Source organism: Emys orbicularis, chromosome 15, assembly GCF_028017835.1.
Source record: "Emys orbicularis isolate rEmyOrb1 chromosome 15, rEmyOrb1.hap1, whole genome shotgun sequence".
In the NCBI taxonomy this organism is placed as follows: domain Eukaryota; kingdom Metazoa; phylum Chordata; order Testudines; family Emydidae; genus Emys; species Emys orbicularis.
This window is the reverse complement of record NC_088697.1, coordinates 1442204-1462334: the sequence shown is the minus strand read 5'-3', so window position 1 is coordinate 1462334 and position 20131 is coordinate 1442204. Positions and strand designations below refer to the sequence as shown.

Below are 20131 nucleotides of genomic sequence, written 5' to 3'. Positions count from 1 at the left end.
TGAAGCAGGCTGGAGCCCCGAGGCGCAGGTGACCCTTGGGGGTCTGACCCACTGAAGGCGTTCCTCCCAGGGACTGTTTATCCTGTAGATCCGCGAGACGCTGCTGCAGAGCGTTACCGAGGTGTCTTTCCTCCCCGCCCCCCAAAGCAAACGAGCCCGTAGGACCATGATCAGTTTACTGAGTTCAAAGCAAATAGAAGGGGGAGAGACAAGATAAAAACCTCGGCCCAACGCACAGACCTACACCTCGCACACGGGTCGGCCATTGCTACCCGAGGGGTTGCGTTCCAAGGTACTGGCCCAGTCTTGGCCCCCCCCCAATAAATAATCCAGAGCCTTCTGGAGCACCCCACCCCAGTCCAGACAGAAGCTGTGCCATCCTCCCCGCCGCTCCTTTCACGTGATTCGGGGAACAGGAAAGAACTGTGATGTGACTGACACCAAACACACAGGAAGGGGAGGGGCTCCAGCCAGATCCTTGCTTCGGACCCGGTGAGAGCCGGGTCTGGTTCCCCGGCAGAGGCGCTGCGGTTTGGGGAGGGGGCGCCCAGCCACAGCAGGGCAGGGCAGGGCCTTCTCTTAGGCACTGAGGAAGAACTTCTTGTAGAATTTGTTCATCTGCTCGAGGAAGATGAAGGTCAGGACCGTGTGGGGACCCAGGCGGGCGTAGTAGGGGGTGAAGCCCTTCCAGAGGCTGAAGAACCCCTCGTAGCGGATGACTTTCAGCAGCACATCCTGGAATTCAGAAAGCAGAGGTCAGTACACGGCGGACAGTACTCCAGGGCCACCCCGTGCCGGCTCCGGCTGGCTAACGCCCCTGCACCGGCTAGTCGCTCGAGCAAGCGGTGGGGAGGCAGGACTCCTGGGTTCTAGTTCTGCTTCTGTCACTGACTCTGTAGCCTCCAGAAAGCCACTTCTCAATCTCTCTCTCTCTGCCTCAGTTTCTTTCGCTGTACAACCATGCCTGAGCCTCCTTTAATGAATAGCAGCAGAGCACGGTCAGTCCCATCTCTGACAGGCCACTGCCCCCCAGTGGCCAGATGGATTCAGGACAGGTGAGGAGACGCCCGTCCCCCTCTCGCACGGCGCAGCCTGCGTATATTTAAGGAGGATGCCACGCTGAACGTGACCATCGTAGGCCTTCACTTGACTGTCATCCTGCGTCCCCTTTGCTTTCCCTAGACACGGGCATTTGGAGAAGTGTTTTCTCCCCCGCCCCAGTGACACCGATTCACACCCTGGGTCCACCAGGTGAGTGGCTCCGAGTTCAAAGCCTGATCCGAATGTTCCTCCACACCCATGTCCTGTTCTCCCTGGCAGCTGCAAGGCAAGGCGACCGGAGGGGCTCCCTGCCCAGCGGGAGACGCCGAGATGGGGCAGCAGTACGAATTCCTGAACTGACCACCACAGAGCGAGAGTTCACTGAGGGAAACGTCCTAGCCGCGCAGTAGGGGCTTAGAGCCCCCTGTATCTGGGCTGAGGCGATGGACTCCACGGGCCCGGGCCCACTCTCACCACCAAACATTTACACTTGAACTTCTACAGCTTCCAGCCCTCGGGCCAGGTTCGACCTTACTAAATATCTGTTCCCTGCGTCAGTACTTACAGACCGGGATCCGTCACCCCTTCGCCGCCTCTTCGTTACGCTAACTGAGCTCCTGGGGTTTCTCACTCACAGGCAGGGTTTTTAATCTTCTCCTGGCTCTTCTCTGACCCCTCTCCGATGTAATCACCCTCCGGCCGGAACTGTGGGCACCGTCTGGGCCCGATCCAGCAGTGAAATCGCCTCTCTGCCCCTACGCGAGATTCCCGCTTACGCAGCCCGGGATGCCGTTCGCCCTTCTGGTCACAGCGTCGATTATCCACCCCGCCCCCAATCTGACAGCCCCCGTCCATTTCCCCATGGCCGGGAGGGAAGCACAGCTGCGCTATCAATAGAAACCTGCCCATGGAGCGGCAGCGTGAACCCGCCCTCTGGACACAGGAATATTCATCAAGGGCCCAAGACGGCGGATCCTAGCACCTCCCCTGTCTCCAGCTGTCACTTACCAGCCCATTCTTGTACTCCGGCTTCCCATCTATCATCCGCATGTTCTGAATCCTGCGTGCCCGGGGGAAAGGGGGGAGGAAGCTTTAAGCCAGCAGCAGGCGCTCAGCAGGTGACTGCCACTTATTTATACACCGAGATCCGTTTCCACGTAGCTAGGGATCAAGGGTGGATCTGGGACACAGGGAAGCCTGCAGCCCAGACCAGCTTGCCCTGGGATCCCTGCAAGCTAAGCAAGTCAAGTCTTTGAGACCCGCCCCCAGAACTGGTGCACTATGGGTAATGCTCCCTATGTATGCATCCCTGCCCCTGGAGGGTGGGGGGGGGGGGGGGGGAAGAGTTCAAATCCCGTGGCCTGTTCGCTGCTGACGGGGCGATTCCCTCCCGTGGTGATGGGCACTGCGGTCCCGTTAGGGCTGAGAACTCACCAACTCAGCTCACAAAATACCCACAAGGCAGGGGTGGATTCCCCCCGGCCACACAACCCTCCACTCCCTATTCCTGACCATCGCCGTGCCCCCCTCAACCATCCCAGGCTGTGCCGAGGGCACACCCAGCGCTCCTGCAACTCGCCTGGTCTTGGCGATATCCACCGGCATCGAAGCAGCGGTGGTCACCAGCCCGCTGATCATACTGGCACAGAAATGGCAGAAGATGTTGTCTCGGAAGTAACCTGGAGAGGAGGGAGAGGGTGGATTTTAGGACCCCCCTGGAGGTCAGAGCTAAGCCGTTCGAACACCCGTCTCACTGAGGGTTAGAGCAGGGGGAGCTGGGAGCCAGGACTCCTGGGTTCTCTCCCCGGCTCTGGGAGAGGAGTGGGGGCTGGTGGGTCAGAGCAGGGGGAGCTGGGAGCCAGGACTCCTGGGTTCTCTCCCTGGCTCTTCCACTAAGATACTGGGAAGCAGCCCCGCCCCCAATCTGTGTTTCAGTCCAATGTGGGTAACACGTAACTACCTCCTGGGGGGCAGTCAGGACTGGTTAGCGGGGGACATGCACCAGCAAAGGGCATGTTGGTTGGCTGGAGTGCGGCGCTATCCCTCAGCCGTGCGTTTTATGTCAGACACAACGTGACCGGGACTTACCGGAGCCCAGCAAGAACTGCTTGGACTGAGAGTAGGAGGCCAACTGGGCAGCGTTCACAACTACCGCTCTGGCCATGGTGGGGACACAGCCCTGCGAGGCAAAGAGAGGAGGGGCAGTTAACGGGGGAGGGGGGGGGATGACACGGGAAACACCGTGCAGTCACGAGGATGGGGAATCTAAGCGCTTGCCTTGCATGAGCAGCAGATGCCTGCCACAGACTAACACCCCTTCGGCCCCCTGAACGTGTTTGCCCATCGGCTGTGTGGCATTACACCCCATAGTAATATGATGATAGGATTATGGCATATCTACGATGTATTTTATGCAAGATACGGCCTGTATAATGTCATTGAAACAGTTATGATTCACTGACTACGATTATCCTATTTGTATGCATGTATCATTTGAGTATCTGGAGTTAAGAATATTGTTTCTGCATCTATTACAAATGTGTTTGCACCTGGGGAACGCCCAGCAGACAGAATGCAATCAGGCAAGATGGCTGGCTGGGAACAAGTCACCGGACCATTCGGGAGAACAAAAGGTCTTAGAAGATGCTGATCTCCCCCTGGAGAGGTTTAGGGTTATGGTACTGGACTCCATCTTGGAATGCCAGTATTTTTCCACTGAGGGGCGTGGGAACCAAGTTTGAAAACAAAGGGGTTCCCGCCCTATGCAAAAGCAATTTAAGGCAAGGGAGTGGCATCCTCCTGGTTCTTCTTCACTGCCTCCCCTCCAAAGGAGACGCTCGGAAACACCTGAGGAACAAGGACTGGGCTGGGGGAGAAGGGAGGGGCCCAGGCGCGAGGGATTTCTAGCCTGTGAAAGGAATCCCTGGAGTTTTCAGCTGCAAGCAAGTGCCACTTGCCTTCAAGAATCTCTGCAATCCGCCTAAAACAGCATTTGCTAGACAGCTCCAATTTCTTCAGCATGTTCAGTTTAGATTGTTTGTGTTTATTTACTAGGTAATCTGCTTTGATCTGTTTGCTATCGCTTAAAATCCATCCTCTGTAGTTAATAAACCTATTTTTGTTTTGTCTAAAACCAGTGTGTGGCAGTCACAACAGGAGGCAAAAAGCTGTATATATTCCCCTCCACAGGGAGGGAGGGGGCGAATTTCATGAACTTAAGCTGTACAGTTCCCGGTGCAGCGCAAGACGCTATCATTTTGGGTTTACCCTCGGGGGGGGGGGGGTGCACTTGAGTATCTGGGCAGTCCCTTAGCTGAAGCCTTCCCCTGCAGAGCTGATCTCAGCGTCTGGGCCTGTTTCTGCAGCTGGTGTGTCCCTACCTGTGTGAATGCTGGTGAAAGTGTGAGACCAGGAGCATGTCTGCAGCTTGTCACAGCATTACAGGGTGAGTGGGAGCCCAGGCTGGTGGGTCAGGCAGGCTCGGAGGTACCCCGGGGGGGAACCCATCACAGGCTGATCCCACAAACCCAGCTGCCCCCCCATCTCCCAAACGAATTCTCCCGGGTGCATCTGCCGCCGGGCCTAGCCCTCCAATGAGCGCCGTACCCGCCAGAGTGTCAGCACGCCCTCTTCGCGGGTTATCCTCAGCAGCGCGTTGAAGACATTGCTGTAGCCTCTCCTCTGGTCGGGGGGCAGCCTGGGAACAGGAACAGAGGAGGGGAGCAAGGGGGCAGTTCAGAGGCCCAGACCCCTCGGAGCATGGCCTAGTGGGTTACAGCAGCAGCCTGGGGGCACCAGGTTTCTCATGGGGGCTAGCAGCACCGCCGCCAGGCGAGGAAACAGCCGCATTACTGCACCGCATGCAGTTCAACCCCGCTCACCTGCCGTCCGCCGTCATCCTGATGAGCGCCACCTCAGCCGGCGTGCCCACGAAGGCCCCGGTGGCCCCGGCCGTCATGCCGATCCCCGCCTTCATGAAGAAGTTGGGCGGCGTGCCGTCCGCCTTGGTGAGCTTCTCGAAGAGGATGGTGTAGATGCCCAGGCGGGTGGTGGTATAGGTCGCCTGTCTCAGAAGCCCTGCCGACAGCCTGCCAAGGGCAGGAGGGTTATGGGCCTGTGTGGTTGCTGGACACCTGGGAGTCAGGACGCTTGGGTCCTCGGCCCGGGTCCGCAGCAACCATGAGAATTAGGTGCGTTTGCTCACAGGGCCTGAGGCCGGCCAGTCCAGCGACACAAAACAGGCGTCTCCCGGCTGCACGCACAGCGATGGCTGCCCGCCAGCCCCACGCGTGCCCTGGCCCTCACGAGCACCCAGCGCACTGGGGAAAGGAGCAGAACTGACAGACGTTAACGCTCTGCCCATTTCCCACGGGGCCACTCAGCGCCCGCCGCAGGCAACGATCCCAGTCACTACAGAGCTGGGGCTGTGGTACAAGGTGTAGCCTAGAGGGGAAAGGCCCCATGTCCCATTCCCGGCCCCCCCTCAAAGCCGCCTGTCCCCTGCCTTGGGGACGGATCCGAGCCGGCGCCCCCTACCCTGCCTCCCATTCCCCACCTGCCTGAGCCAGCCAATCTCCCACCCTGGGGCTGACCCCCCTAGAGGGGAATGGCCCCATGTCCTGTTCGTCAACCCCCTGTGCCAGAACAAAGGCACCCCCAATCACCCATCCCCTCATACCCAGTGTAGATGCCGCGGACGCCTTCCTTCCTGAGGATGCTCCTGACGGCGTGAAAGCTGGTTTTGTACTCTTTGGTCTTGGCCCCTTCGCCACTCAGCTGCATGCGGTTCTTCACCAGGTCCAGGGGCTGCACGAAGACAGTCGCCCCCATGCTGTGGGGCCACAGAGAGTATTTGACAAAGGACAAAATGGAGGAGACCGGCCTACGCGGTGCAGTTAATGAGGATCTAAAGCGATCGTCTGTATTGGGATAGCGCCCTCATGGATCAGGACCCCACCGAAGAGCTGACAACCAAAGCTTTGGGGTAATATTCGCCTCCGTTTCTCACAGGGGCCCTGACAGTCAGTCCGCTCCACTAGCCACTCCTCACAAAGCCCCAGCTCTACCCACTACAAACACGCAAGTGGGAATAGCCAGCTTGCCAGGAAGCGACTGCCACAGCCGTCCACAGCCTTCAAATCATCAGGTCCAAAATTCAGACAGCCAAACAACTCTCGGACGCACGCTCCGCTTTGGACTCTGACCCGCGTGGAAGAGGGGGAGGAGACGGTGCTTATTTATTGACCCCACAACCCCCGATTTCGAGAAGAGATTTAGGAAGCAGTTACTAACAGAAAACACTCGCCTCGCTTGCTTTGGACAATCCAGAGATGGCACAGATTTACGGAGGATGGCATGAAGGGGCCCCCTCAGACGCGTGGGGTAGAAAACTCTAACCAGTGCCCTACTGAATATGAAAGATTTTAGCCCGTTCTCGGATTCCCCTGGGCTAGCTGGTCCCCATTCCCGAGAGGGAAGAGACCCTGTATCCTCCTGGAGCCAGCCACTCCCTAGAGGTGCAAGGGTCCCAGGCAGCCAGATGCTAATAGCACATTTGCTAGGCACATTCTGAGGAGGATTAAGAGAGAAATAGCAGCTAAGGAGGGGCCCCTTGTCCCTCTCAACCCTCCTAGTCAGGCTAAATCCCGGCCCCTCCTGCCCAAGGAAACCCTCAGGCCGCAGCAAGTGGATTAACATTTTTGGCCAGGGCAAAGTGGCCAACACCAGGCTTTGCTACACATGTAATCCCCATGCTGTGCCAGTGTGCCAAGTCCTGAGCACAGAACCCAGGCGTCCTGGCTCCCAGGCCCCCCGCTCTAACCCACCAGCCCCCACTCCCCTCCCAGAGCCGGGGAGAGAACCCAGGAGTCCTGGCTCCCAGGCCCCCCTGCTCTAACCCACCAGCCCCCACTCCCCTCCCAGAGCCAGGGAGAGAACCCAGGTGTCCTGGCTCCCAGCCCCCCTGCTCTAACCCACCAGCCCCCACTCCCCTCCCAGAGCCAGGGAGAGAACCCAGGAGTCCTGACTCCCAGCCCCCCCTGCTCTGACCCACCAGATCTTGCTCCCCTCCCAGAGGTCCTGTGTCTCCAGGGCCATGGGGTGTTTGAGAAGAAGTAGGAATTGAGGAGGAGGTTGCATTTGGAAAGGGGACATGGCCATGCAGGGCTCTAGGAGCACTCCCAGTCCCAGCAGGGAAGGAGATCGGGCAATCCCATCCCCACGGGGTATCTTCCCATCCCCAGGAGGACCCCATATTGAGAGACTAGGGCTCAGGAGGTGCAGTCGAGCACACTGTGGGTGTCTCTGATGGTGTGAGGGATGGGCTGTGGGGGGAGCTCTGGCAGGTGTAGGAGGGGTGGTGGGGAGGGGTCACAATGGATCAGGGCTGAAGGGGGTCTCTATGGGGAGATGGGAGAGAGATCACACAGGAGGTGGGGGAGGGGCTCTCAGGGGGTCTCTGAGAAGGACAGGGAAGCGGCTGTGGGGAGGAGCACTGTGGGGGAGGGGTCACATTGCAGGAGGGTCAGACTGAGGGGGTGGGGGAGGGGTCACACTGAGGGAGAGGCGTGCTGGGGGTGGGGGTCAGTGGGGGAGGGGCACGCTGGGGGGGGTCGGGGGGGAGGGACGCGCTGAGGGGGAGGGGTTGGTGGGGGAGGGACGGGCTGAGGGAGGGGTCGGTGGGGGGAGGGACGCGCTGAGGGGTCAGTGGGGGCGGGGTCACTGGGGCTGGGGGGGAGGGGCGCACTGAGGGGTCAGTGGGGGAGGGGGGGAGGGGCGCGCTGAGGGGGAGGGGCGCACTGGGGGGGTGTTGGTGGGGGGGGTCACTGGGGGAGGGGGGAAGCGGCGCGCTGAGGGGTCAGTGGGGGGGTCACTGGGGGAGGGGCGCGCTGAGGGGGGGAGGGGCGCTGAGGGGGGGTCACTGGGGGAGGGGTGCTGAGGGGGGGTTCGGCGGGGGGAGGGGCGCGCTGAGGGGGGGCCGGTGGGGGGTCCCTGGGGTAGGGGGGAGGGGTGCGCTGAGGGGGAGGAGTCGGTGGGGAGGAGGGGCGCACTGGGGGGGGGGTTGGTGGGGGGGTCACTGGGGGAGGGGCGCGCTGAGGGGGGGAGGGGCGCTGAGGGGGGGCGTGCTGTGGGGGAGGGTCACTGGGGGAGGGGCGCGCTGAGGGGGGGAGGGGCGCTGGGGGGGGTGGGGGAGGGGCGCGCTGGGGGGGTGGGGGAGGGGGGCGCGCTGAGGGGGTGGGGGAGGAGGTCAGTGAGAGGGAAGGGGTGGGGGGGAGGGGCGCTGGGGGGGTGGGGCGCGCTGGGGGGAAGGGGTGGGAGGTCACTGGGGGAGGGGCGCGCTGAGGGGGAGGGGTCGGTGGGGGGAGGGGCGAGCTGAGGGGCTGGGGGAGGGGTGCTGGGGGGGTGGGGGGGAAGGGGGCGCTGGGGGGGAGGTCGGTGATGGGGGTGGGGGAGGGGGGCGCGCTGAGGGGGTGGGGGGGAGGGGCGCACTGGGGGGGAAGGGGGGGGAGGGGCGCGCTGAGGGGGGTGGGGGAGGGGGCTGGGGGGGGTCGGCGGGGGGAGGTCGGTGAGGGGCGCTGGGGGGTGTGGGGGAGGGGCGCGCTGGGGGGGAGGGGCGCGCTGAGGGGGTGGGGGAGGGGGGCGCGCTGAGGGGGTGGGGGAGGAGGTCAGTGAGAGGGAAGGGGTGGGGGGGAGGGGCGCTGGGGGGGTGGGTGGGAGGGGCGCACTGGGGGGGAAGGGGTGGGGGGAGGGGCGCGCTGAGGGGGCGTGGGGGAGGGGGCTGGGGGGGGTCGGCGGGGGGAGGTCGGTGAGGGGCGCTGGGGGGGTGTGGGGGAGGGGCGCGCTGGGGGGGAGGGGCGCGCTGAGGGGGTGGGGGAGGGGGGGCGCGCTGAGGGGGTGGGGGAGGAGGTCAGTGAGAGGGAAGGGGTGGGGGGGAGGGGCGCTGGGGGGGTGGGGGGGAGGGGCGCACTGGGGGGGAAGGGGTGGAGGGAGGGGCGCGCTGAGGGGGCGTGGGGGAGGGGGCTGGGGGGGTCGGCGGGGGGAGGTCGGTGAGGGGCGCTGGGGGGTGTGGGGGGAGGTGCGCTTGGGGAGGGGCGCTGAGGGGGTGGGAGGAGGGGCGCACTGAGGGGCGCTGGGGGGGAGGGGCGCGCTGAGGGGGTGGGGGAGGGGCGCTGAGGGGCGTTGGGGGGGAGGGGCTGTGACGAAGTGGGACTGTTCTTAATGTTTCCTCTGAATACTGTGTGAGTGCCTCAGTTTCCCCTATGCATTTCTTAAGTCTCTAGGTGGTGGGGAAAGGCCAGTGTGCATAAATCACTGACACTCTGTCTCCGCGGCAACAAATGGCCAGGGCCCCTTCCCCCCCTGCAAGGAAATAGCTAAAGGTGAACAAAGAGATCAGGTGACCTCCTGGCCCAGGAAAGAGACAAAGCCGGGAGAAGGAGGGGCTGGAGGGGGTTTTCAGAGTTGGAGCTACCTGGGGACTAGGAGTGAAGGCAGGCGTGGGTGTCTGGCTCTCTGAACCCCATAATGGACCCAGCCGAAGGGTCCCGTTCGCCGCTGTACCTACAAGCTCTGTTTTAGACCATGTTCCTGTCATCTAATAAACCTCTGTTTTACTGGCTGGCTGAGAGTCACGTCTGACTGCGAAGTGGGGGGTGCAGAACCCTGTGGCTTCCCCAGGACCCCGCCAGGGTGGACTCGCTGTGGGAAGCGCATGGAGGGGCATATGCTGAATGCTCCCAGGAGAGACCCAGGAGGTGAAGCCGTGTGAGCTTCTTGCCCTGAAGACGGTCTGCTCCGAGGGAGAGGAGGCTCCCCAAAGTCCTGACTGGCTTTGTGGGGAGCAGTTCCAGAGCATCGCCCGGGGACTCCGCGACAACTGGTGGCAGCGGTGGGATGTACGGCACCCCGTGAATGGCGCTTCTTGCAGTAAGTGACTGGGGAGCAGTAAAACAGAGGGGGGACGGTTTCAGGGGTCGATTAACCCCTAGGAGTGTGTGACCAGCGAGGAGGACTGTTGGAGTAACGGGGTCCCCCTGAGGACTGCAGCGAGCAGTCTCAGGGGCGGAGGAGCTTGCCGCTCGACCCTGGGAGACAGAAGGACTTTTGCTGTAACAGGGTTCCCCTGGGGATTGCAGCGAGCAGTCTCAGGGGCGGAGGAGTCTGAAGCTCGACCCTGTCAAAGAGGTGGTGACCACGAGAAGGGCTGGCACACTAGGGGTTCTTCCTGGAAACCGTGGGGGAGCTGAGAGCACACAGGCCTGTGAGTCCAAAGCAACTTGGGATCAGCGGAGTGATGGCCTATCACCATCTCCTCAAGAAGGACATTGTGATCCTGTGCAAGAAGAGAGGGTTACGCATTGGGAAGTTCACCAAGGCCCAGTTAATCGTGCAGCTGGAGGACGAGGACCGCTCTAAGGAGCAGATTCCTGACCCAGACGGGGCTACAAGAGGATCTGGGAGCAGCTGGAGTGGTAGCCAGGCATCCCCAAGAGTCTGGTCCCCAACCAGACAGGGGTCTTCACGATCGGGTTCCCCATCAGGGGATCGGAGACGGATGGGACTGGAGCGGAGTCCGAGAGAGCGAGAGGACCGTGAGAGAGAGCAAGAGCCCGAGGAAAAGCTGCAGGAGAAGCAGCAGCAGCATGGACTGGCGATGGTGGAGCGGAGAGGCATAGGGGGCTCCCCAGGGGTGAGTGGGGATAGACCCCGGGCTGCCAGTTCCGCAGGGAGCCTCGACACTAAATTGCTGCCCCTGGTTAAGGAGGGAAGAGATGTGAATGCCCACCACACGGCCTTCACGCAGGCTGGCGATTCGAACCAGGGGGACCCTGCAGAAAAGCCCCGGTATCTAGCTCCCTTGCTGGGACCCAAGGCCATAGATGCTGTCAGCCAGATGGGTGGGGTGGTGGACAGGCTCCCACTCCTGGCCCAGGCCTATATGTCTGCGTGGAGTCTCCTGGGCTCAGGCCCCTCGGACCCCCAGTGGGAGCAGAAGGTGGCGGTCAATGGGGAGACATGCCCAGGGTGGCGAGACCCTGGGACAGAAAGAACTGTTGTCAGGCCCTGGGTGGTGCAGCCGCAGATGCTGAGGAGCTGTTAGTCTCTAAGGTGCCACAAGTACTCCTGTTTTTTTTGCGGATACAGACTAACACGGCTGCTACTCTGAAACCTGTATGACCTGGGTGAAGGTCCCCGGGATGAAGGCCCTCACCCTGTCTATGGCCCGGATCCCTGTGCAGACCCAGGAGGGGTCGGGCTGGCTGGTCATTGGGGTTCTCCAGGATATCGGCTGTGAGGTCCTGTTGGGGGGTGACTGTGTCTCTTTGGGACAAGATCCAGGCCCTGGCCCTGTAACGGCCGAGGATTTGAATTTGAATCCAGGGAACCAATTGGCTAAGAGGGAAATGGTCAGTGAAAATGCAAATGACCTGGCTGGCAGGAGGGAGGGGCTGCTGGGCTCAGAATACCTGCCTGCCTGTAACCAGACCCCTGGGGCTGAGTGGGAGGGAGAGATGCTTCCCGCCCCCCTGCACACCGGAGAGGGGGCTCACGCTGGCTCTGATGCTGTGACCAGAGCAGAGAGCTTGCTGCCTGCCCCCACTAGGACAACAAGGACAGTGCTGGGCATGGTGGGAGCTGAGACCCCAGCTGAGTGGGGGGACACACAGGCAGGGCAGGTCGGCTGCCAACCAGGCTTGCCTGGTCCAGACGTGCTGCTGGGAAGTGATTACACAGCAGGGAGGGAGCTACCAGGGACAGGGCTCAGGGGGGCTGTGACCCCAGGCCCAGCCAGCGAGAGGGAGCAGGTCCCACTCCCTTCCCCAGCAGCTGAATTCCAGACCGAGCTGCAGAAGGATCCCTCCTTGAAGAAGCTGAGGGAACTTGCTGGCCACAGAGCTGCAAACCCCCTTGGGGACGGCTGCAGGGACAGAGTCCGGTGGGAGAGGGGATTCCTGTTCCGGGAATGGGCTTCCCAAGGGGAAGTAGAACTGTGGGGAATCGGGAGGCAGCTGGTGGTGCCCCAGAAATCCACAGGGTTCTTCCCTTTCGAGCTGCTGTATCGGAGGAAAGTGAGGGGACCCCTGGACCTGAAAAGGGAGGATTGGGAGGAGAAGGGGGAAGACCCCTGGGTGGATCTCTTCCCTGAGGTGGGAGCCAATCTCCCCATCAGGTGTTCCCCGTTCAGAGTCACTGGGAAAGTAGCCCAGAACCTGGAGAGAGAGGTCAAGGACATGCTGGCTTTAGATGGGATCCAGCCGTTCTACAGTCCATGGGCCTCACCCGTGGGGCTGGTCCCCAAGGAAGACGGGATGATCTGGTTCTGCAGGGACTATTGGAAGCTTAAAGTCATCACAGTGTCCGATGCCCACCCCACGCCTAGGCCTGGGGAGATTCTAGACAAGCTGAGGGGGATAGAGGACTTGGCCCTGGCGAACATCGATGACGTGTGTCTTTAGCCAGACCTGGGAGGGACATGTGTCCCAGGTGAAGAGGGTGCTTGCCTGCCTCCAGGAGGCAGGACTGATGGTAAAAGCTGAAAAGTGCAAGGTGGAAATGATCAGAGATTGGCCCATTCCTCAGACCAAAAAACAAGTCCAGGCCTTTATCAGGATGGCGGGGTGCTACCAGAGGTTTGTACCCCACGTTAGATCCCTAGCTGGCCCCATCCCTGAGCTATGTGAGAAGAAGCCAGACGAGGTGGTCTGGACCGAGCAGGGCCAGAGGGCTCTCTGTATACTGAAGGAGGCTCTAATCCAGGGCCCAGTAAATCTGGTAAACCCAGGCTTTGCCAAGCCTTTTGCAGTGTTCACCAACGCCTCAGACGCAGGGCTGGGCACGGTGCTGATGCAAGCCGATGCTAAGGGCGGGAGACACCCCACCGGGTACCTGAGCAAGAAACGGCTGCCCTGGGAGCAGAACTATGCGGCCTCGGAGAAGAAATGCCCGGCCATGGTGCAGGCCCTTAGAAAGCTGCAGCTGCATCTATTTGGGCGGCGTCACATGCAAGGGGCTGATGCCGAGCTGCTGGAGACAGAGACACCTGTTCAGAGGGTGGCAAAGGTCAAGATGGCGGCTCTTAACCAAGGGAGCTCGAATTGCAGCCCTCCAAACTGGAGCGCTGGGAAAAGACCCAATCTCAGTGTAGACCCCAGGGGTATTGGGGTGGCAAAAGGGTACAGGCCGCATAAACCTTCCCACATGCAGCCTGCAAGCGCCATCAAGCACAACAGACCCATGGGTGGGCCTGAAACTGCAATGTCCTGGTGTAACTCCCACCAAGGAATGGGAGAGATGATGGGGCATCCATGGGAACGTTGGTGGGTTCGAACTTCCCCAGGTCACTGGCTAAAGTGACCTCGCTCAGTTCAGTCTCGAAGGGGGGAGAGATGTGACGAAGTGGGACTGTTCTTAATGTTTCCTCTGAATACTGTGTGAGTGCCTCAGTTTCCCCTATGCATTTCTTAAGTCTCTAGGTGGTGGGGAAAGGCCAGTGTGCATAAATCACTGACACTCTGTCTCCGCGGCAACAAATGGCCAGGGCCCCTTCCCCCCCTGCAAGGAAATAGCTAAAGGTGAACAAAGAGATCAGGTGACCTCCTGGCCCAGGAAAGAGACAAAGCCGGGAGAAGGAGGGGCTGGAGGGGGTTTTCAGAGTTGGAGCTACCTGGGGACTAGGAGTGAAGGCAGGCGTGGGTGTCTGGCTCTCTGAACCCCATAATGGACCCAGCCGAAGGGTCCCGTTCGCCGCTGTACCTACAAGCTCTGTTTTAGACCATGTTCCTGTCATCTAATAAACCTCTGTTTTACTGGCTGGCTGAGAGTCACGTCTGACTGCGAAGTGGGGGGTGCAGAACCCTCTGGCTTCCCCAGGACGCCGCCGGGGCGGACTCGCTGTGGGAAGCGCACGGAGGGGCATATGCTGAATGCTCCCAGGAGAGACCCAGGAGGTGAAGCCGTGTGAGCGTCTTGCCCTGAAGACGGTCTGCTCCGAGGGAGAGGAGGCTCCCCAAAGTCCTGACTGGCTTTGTGGGGAGCAGTTCCAGAGCATCGCCCGGGGACTCCGCGACAGGGGCGCGCTGGGGGGAGTGGGGGAGGGGCTCGGGGGGAGGGGCGCTGGGGGGGTGGGAGGAGGGGCTCGGGGGGAGGGGTGCTGGGGGGGTGGGAGGAGGGGCGCGCTGAGGGGCGCTGGGGGGGAGGGGCGCGCTGGGGGGGTGGGGGAGGGGCGCTGAGGGGGTGGGGGGAGGGGCGCGCTGAGGGGGGGTGGGGGAGGGGGCTGGGGGGGGTCGGCGGGGGGAGGTCGGTGAGGGGCGCTGGGGGAGGGTGGGGGAGGGGCGCGGGGGGAGGGGCGCTGAGGGGTGGGAGGAGGGGCGCGCTGAGGGGTGTTGGGGGGGAGGGGCGCGCTGGGGGGGGTGGGGGAGGGGCGCTGAGGGGGTGGGGGGGGGAGGGGGCTGGGGGGGTGGGGGAGGGGCGCTGGGGGGGTGGGGGGAGGGGCGCGCTGTGGGGTGGTGGGGGAGGGGCGCTGAGGGGCGTTGGGGGGGAGGGGCGCGCTGGGGGGGTGGGGGAGGGGGCTGAGGGGGTGGGGGGAGGGGCGCGCTGAGGGGGGTGGGGGAGGGGCGCTGGGGGGGGAGGGGCGCTGAGGGGCGCGCTGGGGGAGGGTGGGGGAGGGGCGCGGGGGGAGGGGCGCTGGGGGGTGGGGCGCGCTGGGGGGGGTGGGGGAGGGGGCTGGGGGGGTGGGGGAGGGGCGCTGGGGGGGGAGGGGCGCTGAGGGGCGCGCTGGGGGCGCGGGGGGAGGGGCGCTGGGGGGGTGGGGGGAGGGGCGCGCTGTGGGGGGGTGGGGGAGGGGCGCTGAGGGGCGTTGGGGGGGAGGGGCGCGCTGGGGGGGTGGGGGAGGGGGCTGGGGGGGGTGGGGGAGGGGCGCTGGGGGGGAGGGGCGCTGAGGGGCGCGCTGGGGGGGTGGGGGGAGGGGCGCGCTGGGGGGGGTGGGGGGAGGGGCCCTGGGGGAGGGTGGGGGAGGGGCGCGGGGGGAGGGGCGCGCTGAGGGGGGGTGGGGGGGCTGGGGGGGTGGAGATGGGGCGCGCTGGGGGGGTGGGGGGAGGGGCGCTGAGGGGCGTTGGGGGGGAGGGGCGCGCTGGGGGGGGAGGGGCGCTGGGGGGGAGGGGCGCTGAGGGGCGCGCTGGGGGCGCGGGGGGAGGGGCGCTGGGGGGAGGGTGGGGGGGAGGGGCCCGGTGGGGGGAGGGGCGCGCGGTCTCTCACCCGGCCAGGCCCCCGAACAGGAACTTCACGGCCTTGGGGGAGGTTTTGGGCCGCTCGGGCCCCGCTGCCGCCGCCATCGCCGGGTCCGGCCGGGCCGGGACCAAGGTGACTCCGGCGCCGGGACTGGAGCGAGCGAGCCTGGCTGCGCGCGCAGCCCACAGCGTTCCGGAGCGGGCGGGTGAGAGGGGAGGGTGCGCGCGCAGCCCACAGCGTTCCGGGGCGGGCGGGTGAGAGGGGAGGGTGCGCGCGCAGCCAGGCCCTCCCCTCCTCCCTCCGTCCTGAGGGGGTTTGCGCGCGTGGCGGCGGTGCAGCCGCTTTTGGCGGGAACGGCGGTTGGCGTTGGCGTTGCCCTTTGGGGCGCGCGGGGCCCCTGAGGAGGGGGAGGGTCCAGCAATAAATAATACTCGGGACGGGGAGGATAAATACTCCACCCCCCAGAAGTAATACTTTGGGGTCTTGCGCCTGCGCATAACACCCCAGGGGCAGTACTCCCCACGCTAGGGTTACCATACGTCCTCTTTTTCCCGGACATGTCCGGCTTTTCCGCACTCAAACGCCCGTCCGGGGGGAATTGCCAAAAAGCCGAACATGTCCGGGAAAATGGCGGCTCTGCTCCTCCCCGACTCTTCGGCTCTGTTTAAGAGCCGAGCGCTACGGGCTTCGGGCAGCCCCCATGCCTCCGGACCCTGCGCCGCCGGAGCCCGGGAGGGGAAGTGCCCGGCTGGGGGCGCAGGGTCCGGAGGCAAGGGGGCTGCCCGAAGCCCAAGTGCTACCGGCTTCACGGTTTGCCGGGCAGCCCCCAGACCCTGCGCCCCCGGCTGGGCGCTTCCCCTCCCGGGCTCTGCTGCGCTGGGGAAGCGCCGGCCGGGGGCGCAGGGTCTGGGGGCTGCCCGGCAAACCGTGAAGCCGGTAGCGCTCGGGCACCCCTTTCCCCGTGGCTGGGAGTGGGAGGGAGGAGGGGGCGGAGTTAGGGCGGGGAAAGGGGCGGGGCTGGGGGTGGGGAAATGGGCGGGGCCAGGGCCCGTGGAGGGTCCTCTTTTTTTATTTAACAGATATGGTAACCCTACCCCACGCACCCCCACCACCGCCAACAATACTCGAGTATTGGTACTCGGCACCTACTAACCTTTCCCGGTGATACTCTGGTTGGGGGGGATACTCCAGGGGCAGCACCACCCAGGAGTAATACTCGGGTGCGAAGATACATACTAAGGCAGTCATACCCCCCCCCACCCCCGAATAATACTGAGGTATCAACGTCCTTGTGACATGCTCAGCTCACAGTATTCTCTAGAAATAATATGCTTGACCAAAAAGTACTCTCCCCCCCTGATAATACTTGGGGTTCAATACTAGACACCCAATGTCCCTTACAACTAATACCCAGGGGGTACATATTCTGTGAACAGCACCACATGTGACTCATACTTGGGGGCGAGGGTACATACTACGGCCACCCAATACTCAGGGATCGATATCCCCATGGCATGCTCGGCTCATGGTGTCCCCAGGAAATAACACCCTGGTGAAAATAGTAAAATACTCCACACATATGAATAGTAAAGCACCCACTGTGGCCTAGAAATAATCCCCCCCTCCCCGGGATAAATACTCCAGGGAAGCACCACTCAAATACTACTTGTGGATCAATACTCTGCACATATTGCCCCTTACAAATAATACCCCAGGGGATAAATTCTCAGTGGACGGTACCACCCATAAATAATACTCTAGGATCAATCTTCAGCACAGTGTCCTCTACAAGTATCCAGGGAGGGAATAAATACTCCATACGCTCCCCAGAAATAATACTCAGGAATCAATCTTCAACCACTAACATCTCTTGAGAAATAACACTGAGGCTACATCTACACTACGGGGGGGGGGGGGGGTCGATTTAAGATACGCAAATTCAGCTACGCGAATAGCGTAGCTGAATTCGACGTATCGCAGCCGACTTACCCCGCTGTGAGGACGGCGGCAAAATCGACCTCCGCGGCTTCCCGTCGACGGCTCTTACTCCCACCTTCGCTGGTGGAGTAAGAGCGTCGATTCGGGGATCGATTGTCGCAATCGATCCCCGAGAGGTCGATTTCTACCCGCCGATTCCGGCAGGTAGTGTAGACCAGGCCTTAGAGGTCAAAGTCAATCTAAGGGTAGGCCTACACTTACCCGGTAGTTCGGCGGCAAGCAAATCGAACTTCTGGGTTCGACTTATCGCGTCTTGTCTGGACGCGATAAGTCGAACCCGGAAGTGCTCGCCGTCGACTGCGGTAATCCAGCTCGGCGAGAGGAGTACGCGAAGTCGACGGGGGAGCCTGCCTGCCGCGTCTGGACTGAGGTAAGTTCGAACTAAGGTACTTCAAACTTCAGCTACGTTATTCACGTAGCTGAAGTTGCGTACCTTAGTTCGAATTGGGGGGTTAGTGTAGACCTGCCCTTAAATTGCCAATGCTGGCACTTAGAAGTACCAGGAGATTAATACTCAATAACCAATGCTGCCCCCTCAGACATAATGGGAGATTAATATTCAACAACCACCATCACCCTCCTCAGAAATAGTACTTGGAGGTTGAGCCTCAATCATTGTGGATTAACACTCAACCAATACCACCTCTGCAGACATAATACTCGGCATTAATAATCAACTGCCAACATTGCTTCCTTCGGAAATAATACTTGGGGGAGTTGATCTTCAACTATCAATGCCCCCCCTCAGCAATAATACTCGGTGTGACGTTGCATTCAGGATGACCACACTCAGTAGATTATAAGCTTTGTAATGATACCTAACAAGAGACCTTTTGCATGAAGCAAATTCCAGTTACATTATATTCACACTCATTAGCATATTTTCATAACATCATACGGAGTGCAATGTCACACTCGGAATTAATCCACAACAGCTAATGGTGCTCCTTCCGAAATAATACTTGGCGATCAGTGCTCAACCACCAATGCTGTCCTCTCAGAAATAATACTCAGGGAATTAATACTCCTAATGCCTCGACATCCCTGATTTAACCACTAGACCCCCCCAACCCCAAGCTGGGGAGTGAACCCAGGAGTCCTGGTGCCCAGACCCCCTGCTTTTACCCCCTGTCTTGGAGTGTGGGGGGACACAAGGCCCTGCACCCCCGGCTTCCTGCAATTCACCATGACTCTCAGCCAGCCAGTAAAGCAGAAGGTTTATTTAGACAACAGGAACACAGTCCAAGACAGGTCTTGCAGGCACAGACAACAGAACCCCCTCAGTTAGGTCCATCTTGGGGTCCCAGGGGCACCACAGCCCCGTTGGGGGGTCAGAGCCCCGTCCGGGCTCCCCTCCATTACCAGCCAGCTCCTGAAACTCCAACTCCCTCCAGCGTCTCCTCCCACAGCCTTTGTCCAGTTTCCCGGGCCAAGGTGTCACCTGGCCTCTAACCCCTTCCTGGGTTCTCATGTTACATGCTCAGGTATTCTCCCTCATGGCCAGTCTCCCATCCCCCAATGCAGACCGTCCTAGCCACACTCCCCTGCAACCTTCCCAGCCAACGCTCCCCACTCAGCATTCACAGACCACATTAAGAACAGTCCCAGTTCGTCACATCTCTCCCCCTTTCGAGACCGAACTGAGCGGGGTCACTGCAGCCAGTGACCTGGGGAAGTTCGAACCTACCCACGTTCCCATGGATGCTCCAACATCCCTCCCGTTCCTTGGTGAGAATTACACTAGGCCCTTCCAGTTCCACGCTCCCCCTTAGGTCGGGGTGCTCGATGGCACTCGTAGTTTGCATGTGGGAAGGTGTATGCGGCCCGTGCCCTTTTCCCACCCCAATACCCCTGGGGTTCCAACTGGGCTGGGGTCTTCTCCCAGCGCTCCAGTCTGGAGGTCTGTGATTCGGGCTCTCTTGGTTCAGAGCCCCCCTTTTAACCTCGGCCACCCTCTGGAAAGGCTCCTCTATGCTGGGCAAGGGTCCTAAAGCCGTTTTCCCCTTGTCCCGGCCTTCCTCCCCCTCTGACAGGGGTCACAGGATCGGCAGTACTGCCGGACAGTAACAAAGACCCCAGGCCAGTAAAAGCTCCGTAGCAGCCTCTGCTGGGTACGCCAGGTTCCCTGGTGCCCTGAGAGGGGAATGTCATGGGCCCAGTACAGCAGCTGGCGGCGATACTTCTGGGGTACCACCAGCTACCTCCTGATCCCCCCTGACTCCATTTTCCCTGGGGGAGCCCATTCTCGGTACAGGAACCCCTTCTCCCACAGGAACCTTTTCCGGCCGCCTCTCCCCATGGTCTGTACCGCACTGAGGTCGGCCAGGTCCCTTATCTTCCGCAAGGAGGGATCTTTCTGCACCTCGGCCTGGAACTCAGCAGCTGGGACAGGGATGGCCACCTGCTCTCTCTCGCCGGCTGGGTCTGAATCCGCAGCCTCCCTGAGCCATGTCCCTGGGCGTTCCCTCTGTGACGAAGTGGGGGGTTTTGCACCCTCCCCACCAGGTTAGGGTCCTGCGCCTCGGGCAAGGTACCCTCCCCGTTGTCAGGGCGCAGTGCCCCTCGCCGGCTCTGGCTACGGGTCACGACCAAGGCACCCTGGAGGTTGCTTGGCCAGTCCTCCAGGTCCCTCCCCATTAGCAACTCAGTGGGCAAATACGGGTGTACCCCCACTTCCTTGGGGCCCTCCTTGGCCCCCCACTTCAGGTGTACCCTCACCACGGGCACCTTGAATGGGGTCCCGCCCACCCCCGTCAGGGTCAGGTAGCTGTTGGGCATCACCTGATCTGGAGCTACCACCTCGGGCCGGGCCAGCGTCACCTCAGCGCCCGTGTCCCAGTATCCATTGACCTTCCTCCCATCCACC

General features: G+C 61.8%; 1 protein-coding gene across 1 annotated transcript; it reads right to left on the bottom strand.

Annotated features, from left to right (window-relative positions):
- Positions 1-160: 160 nt before the first annotated feature.
- On the bottom strand, positions 161-15371 carry SLC25A11 (solute carrier family 25 member 11). Its single transcript, XM_065416954.1, has 8 exons — positions 15295-15371; positions 5720-5872; positions 4923-5129; positions 4648-4738; positions 3130-3220; positions 2621-2720; positions 2050-2101; positions 161-735 (listed from the first exon to the last, which is right to left on the bottom strand). Exons 1-8 carry the CDS (start codon positions 15369-15371, stop codon positions 580-582), a joined length of 927 nt encoding a protein of 308 aa, XP_065273026.1. The 3' UTR covers positions 161-579.
- Between the last annotated feature and the right edge of the window lie 4760 nt (positions 15372-20131).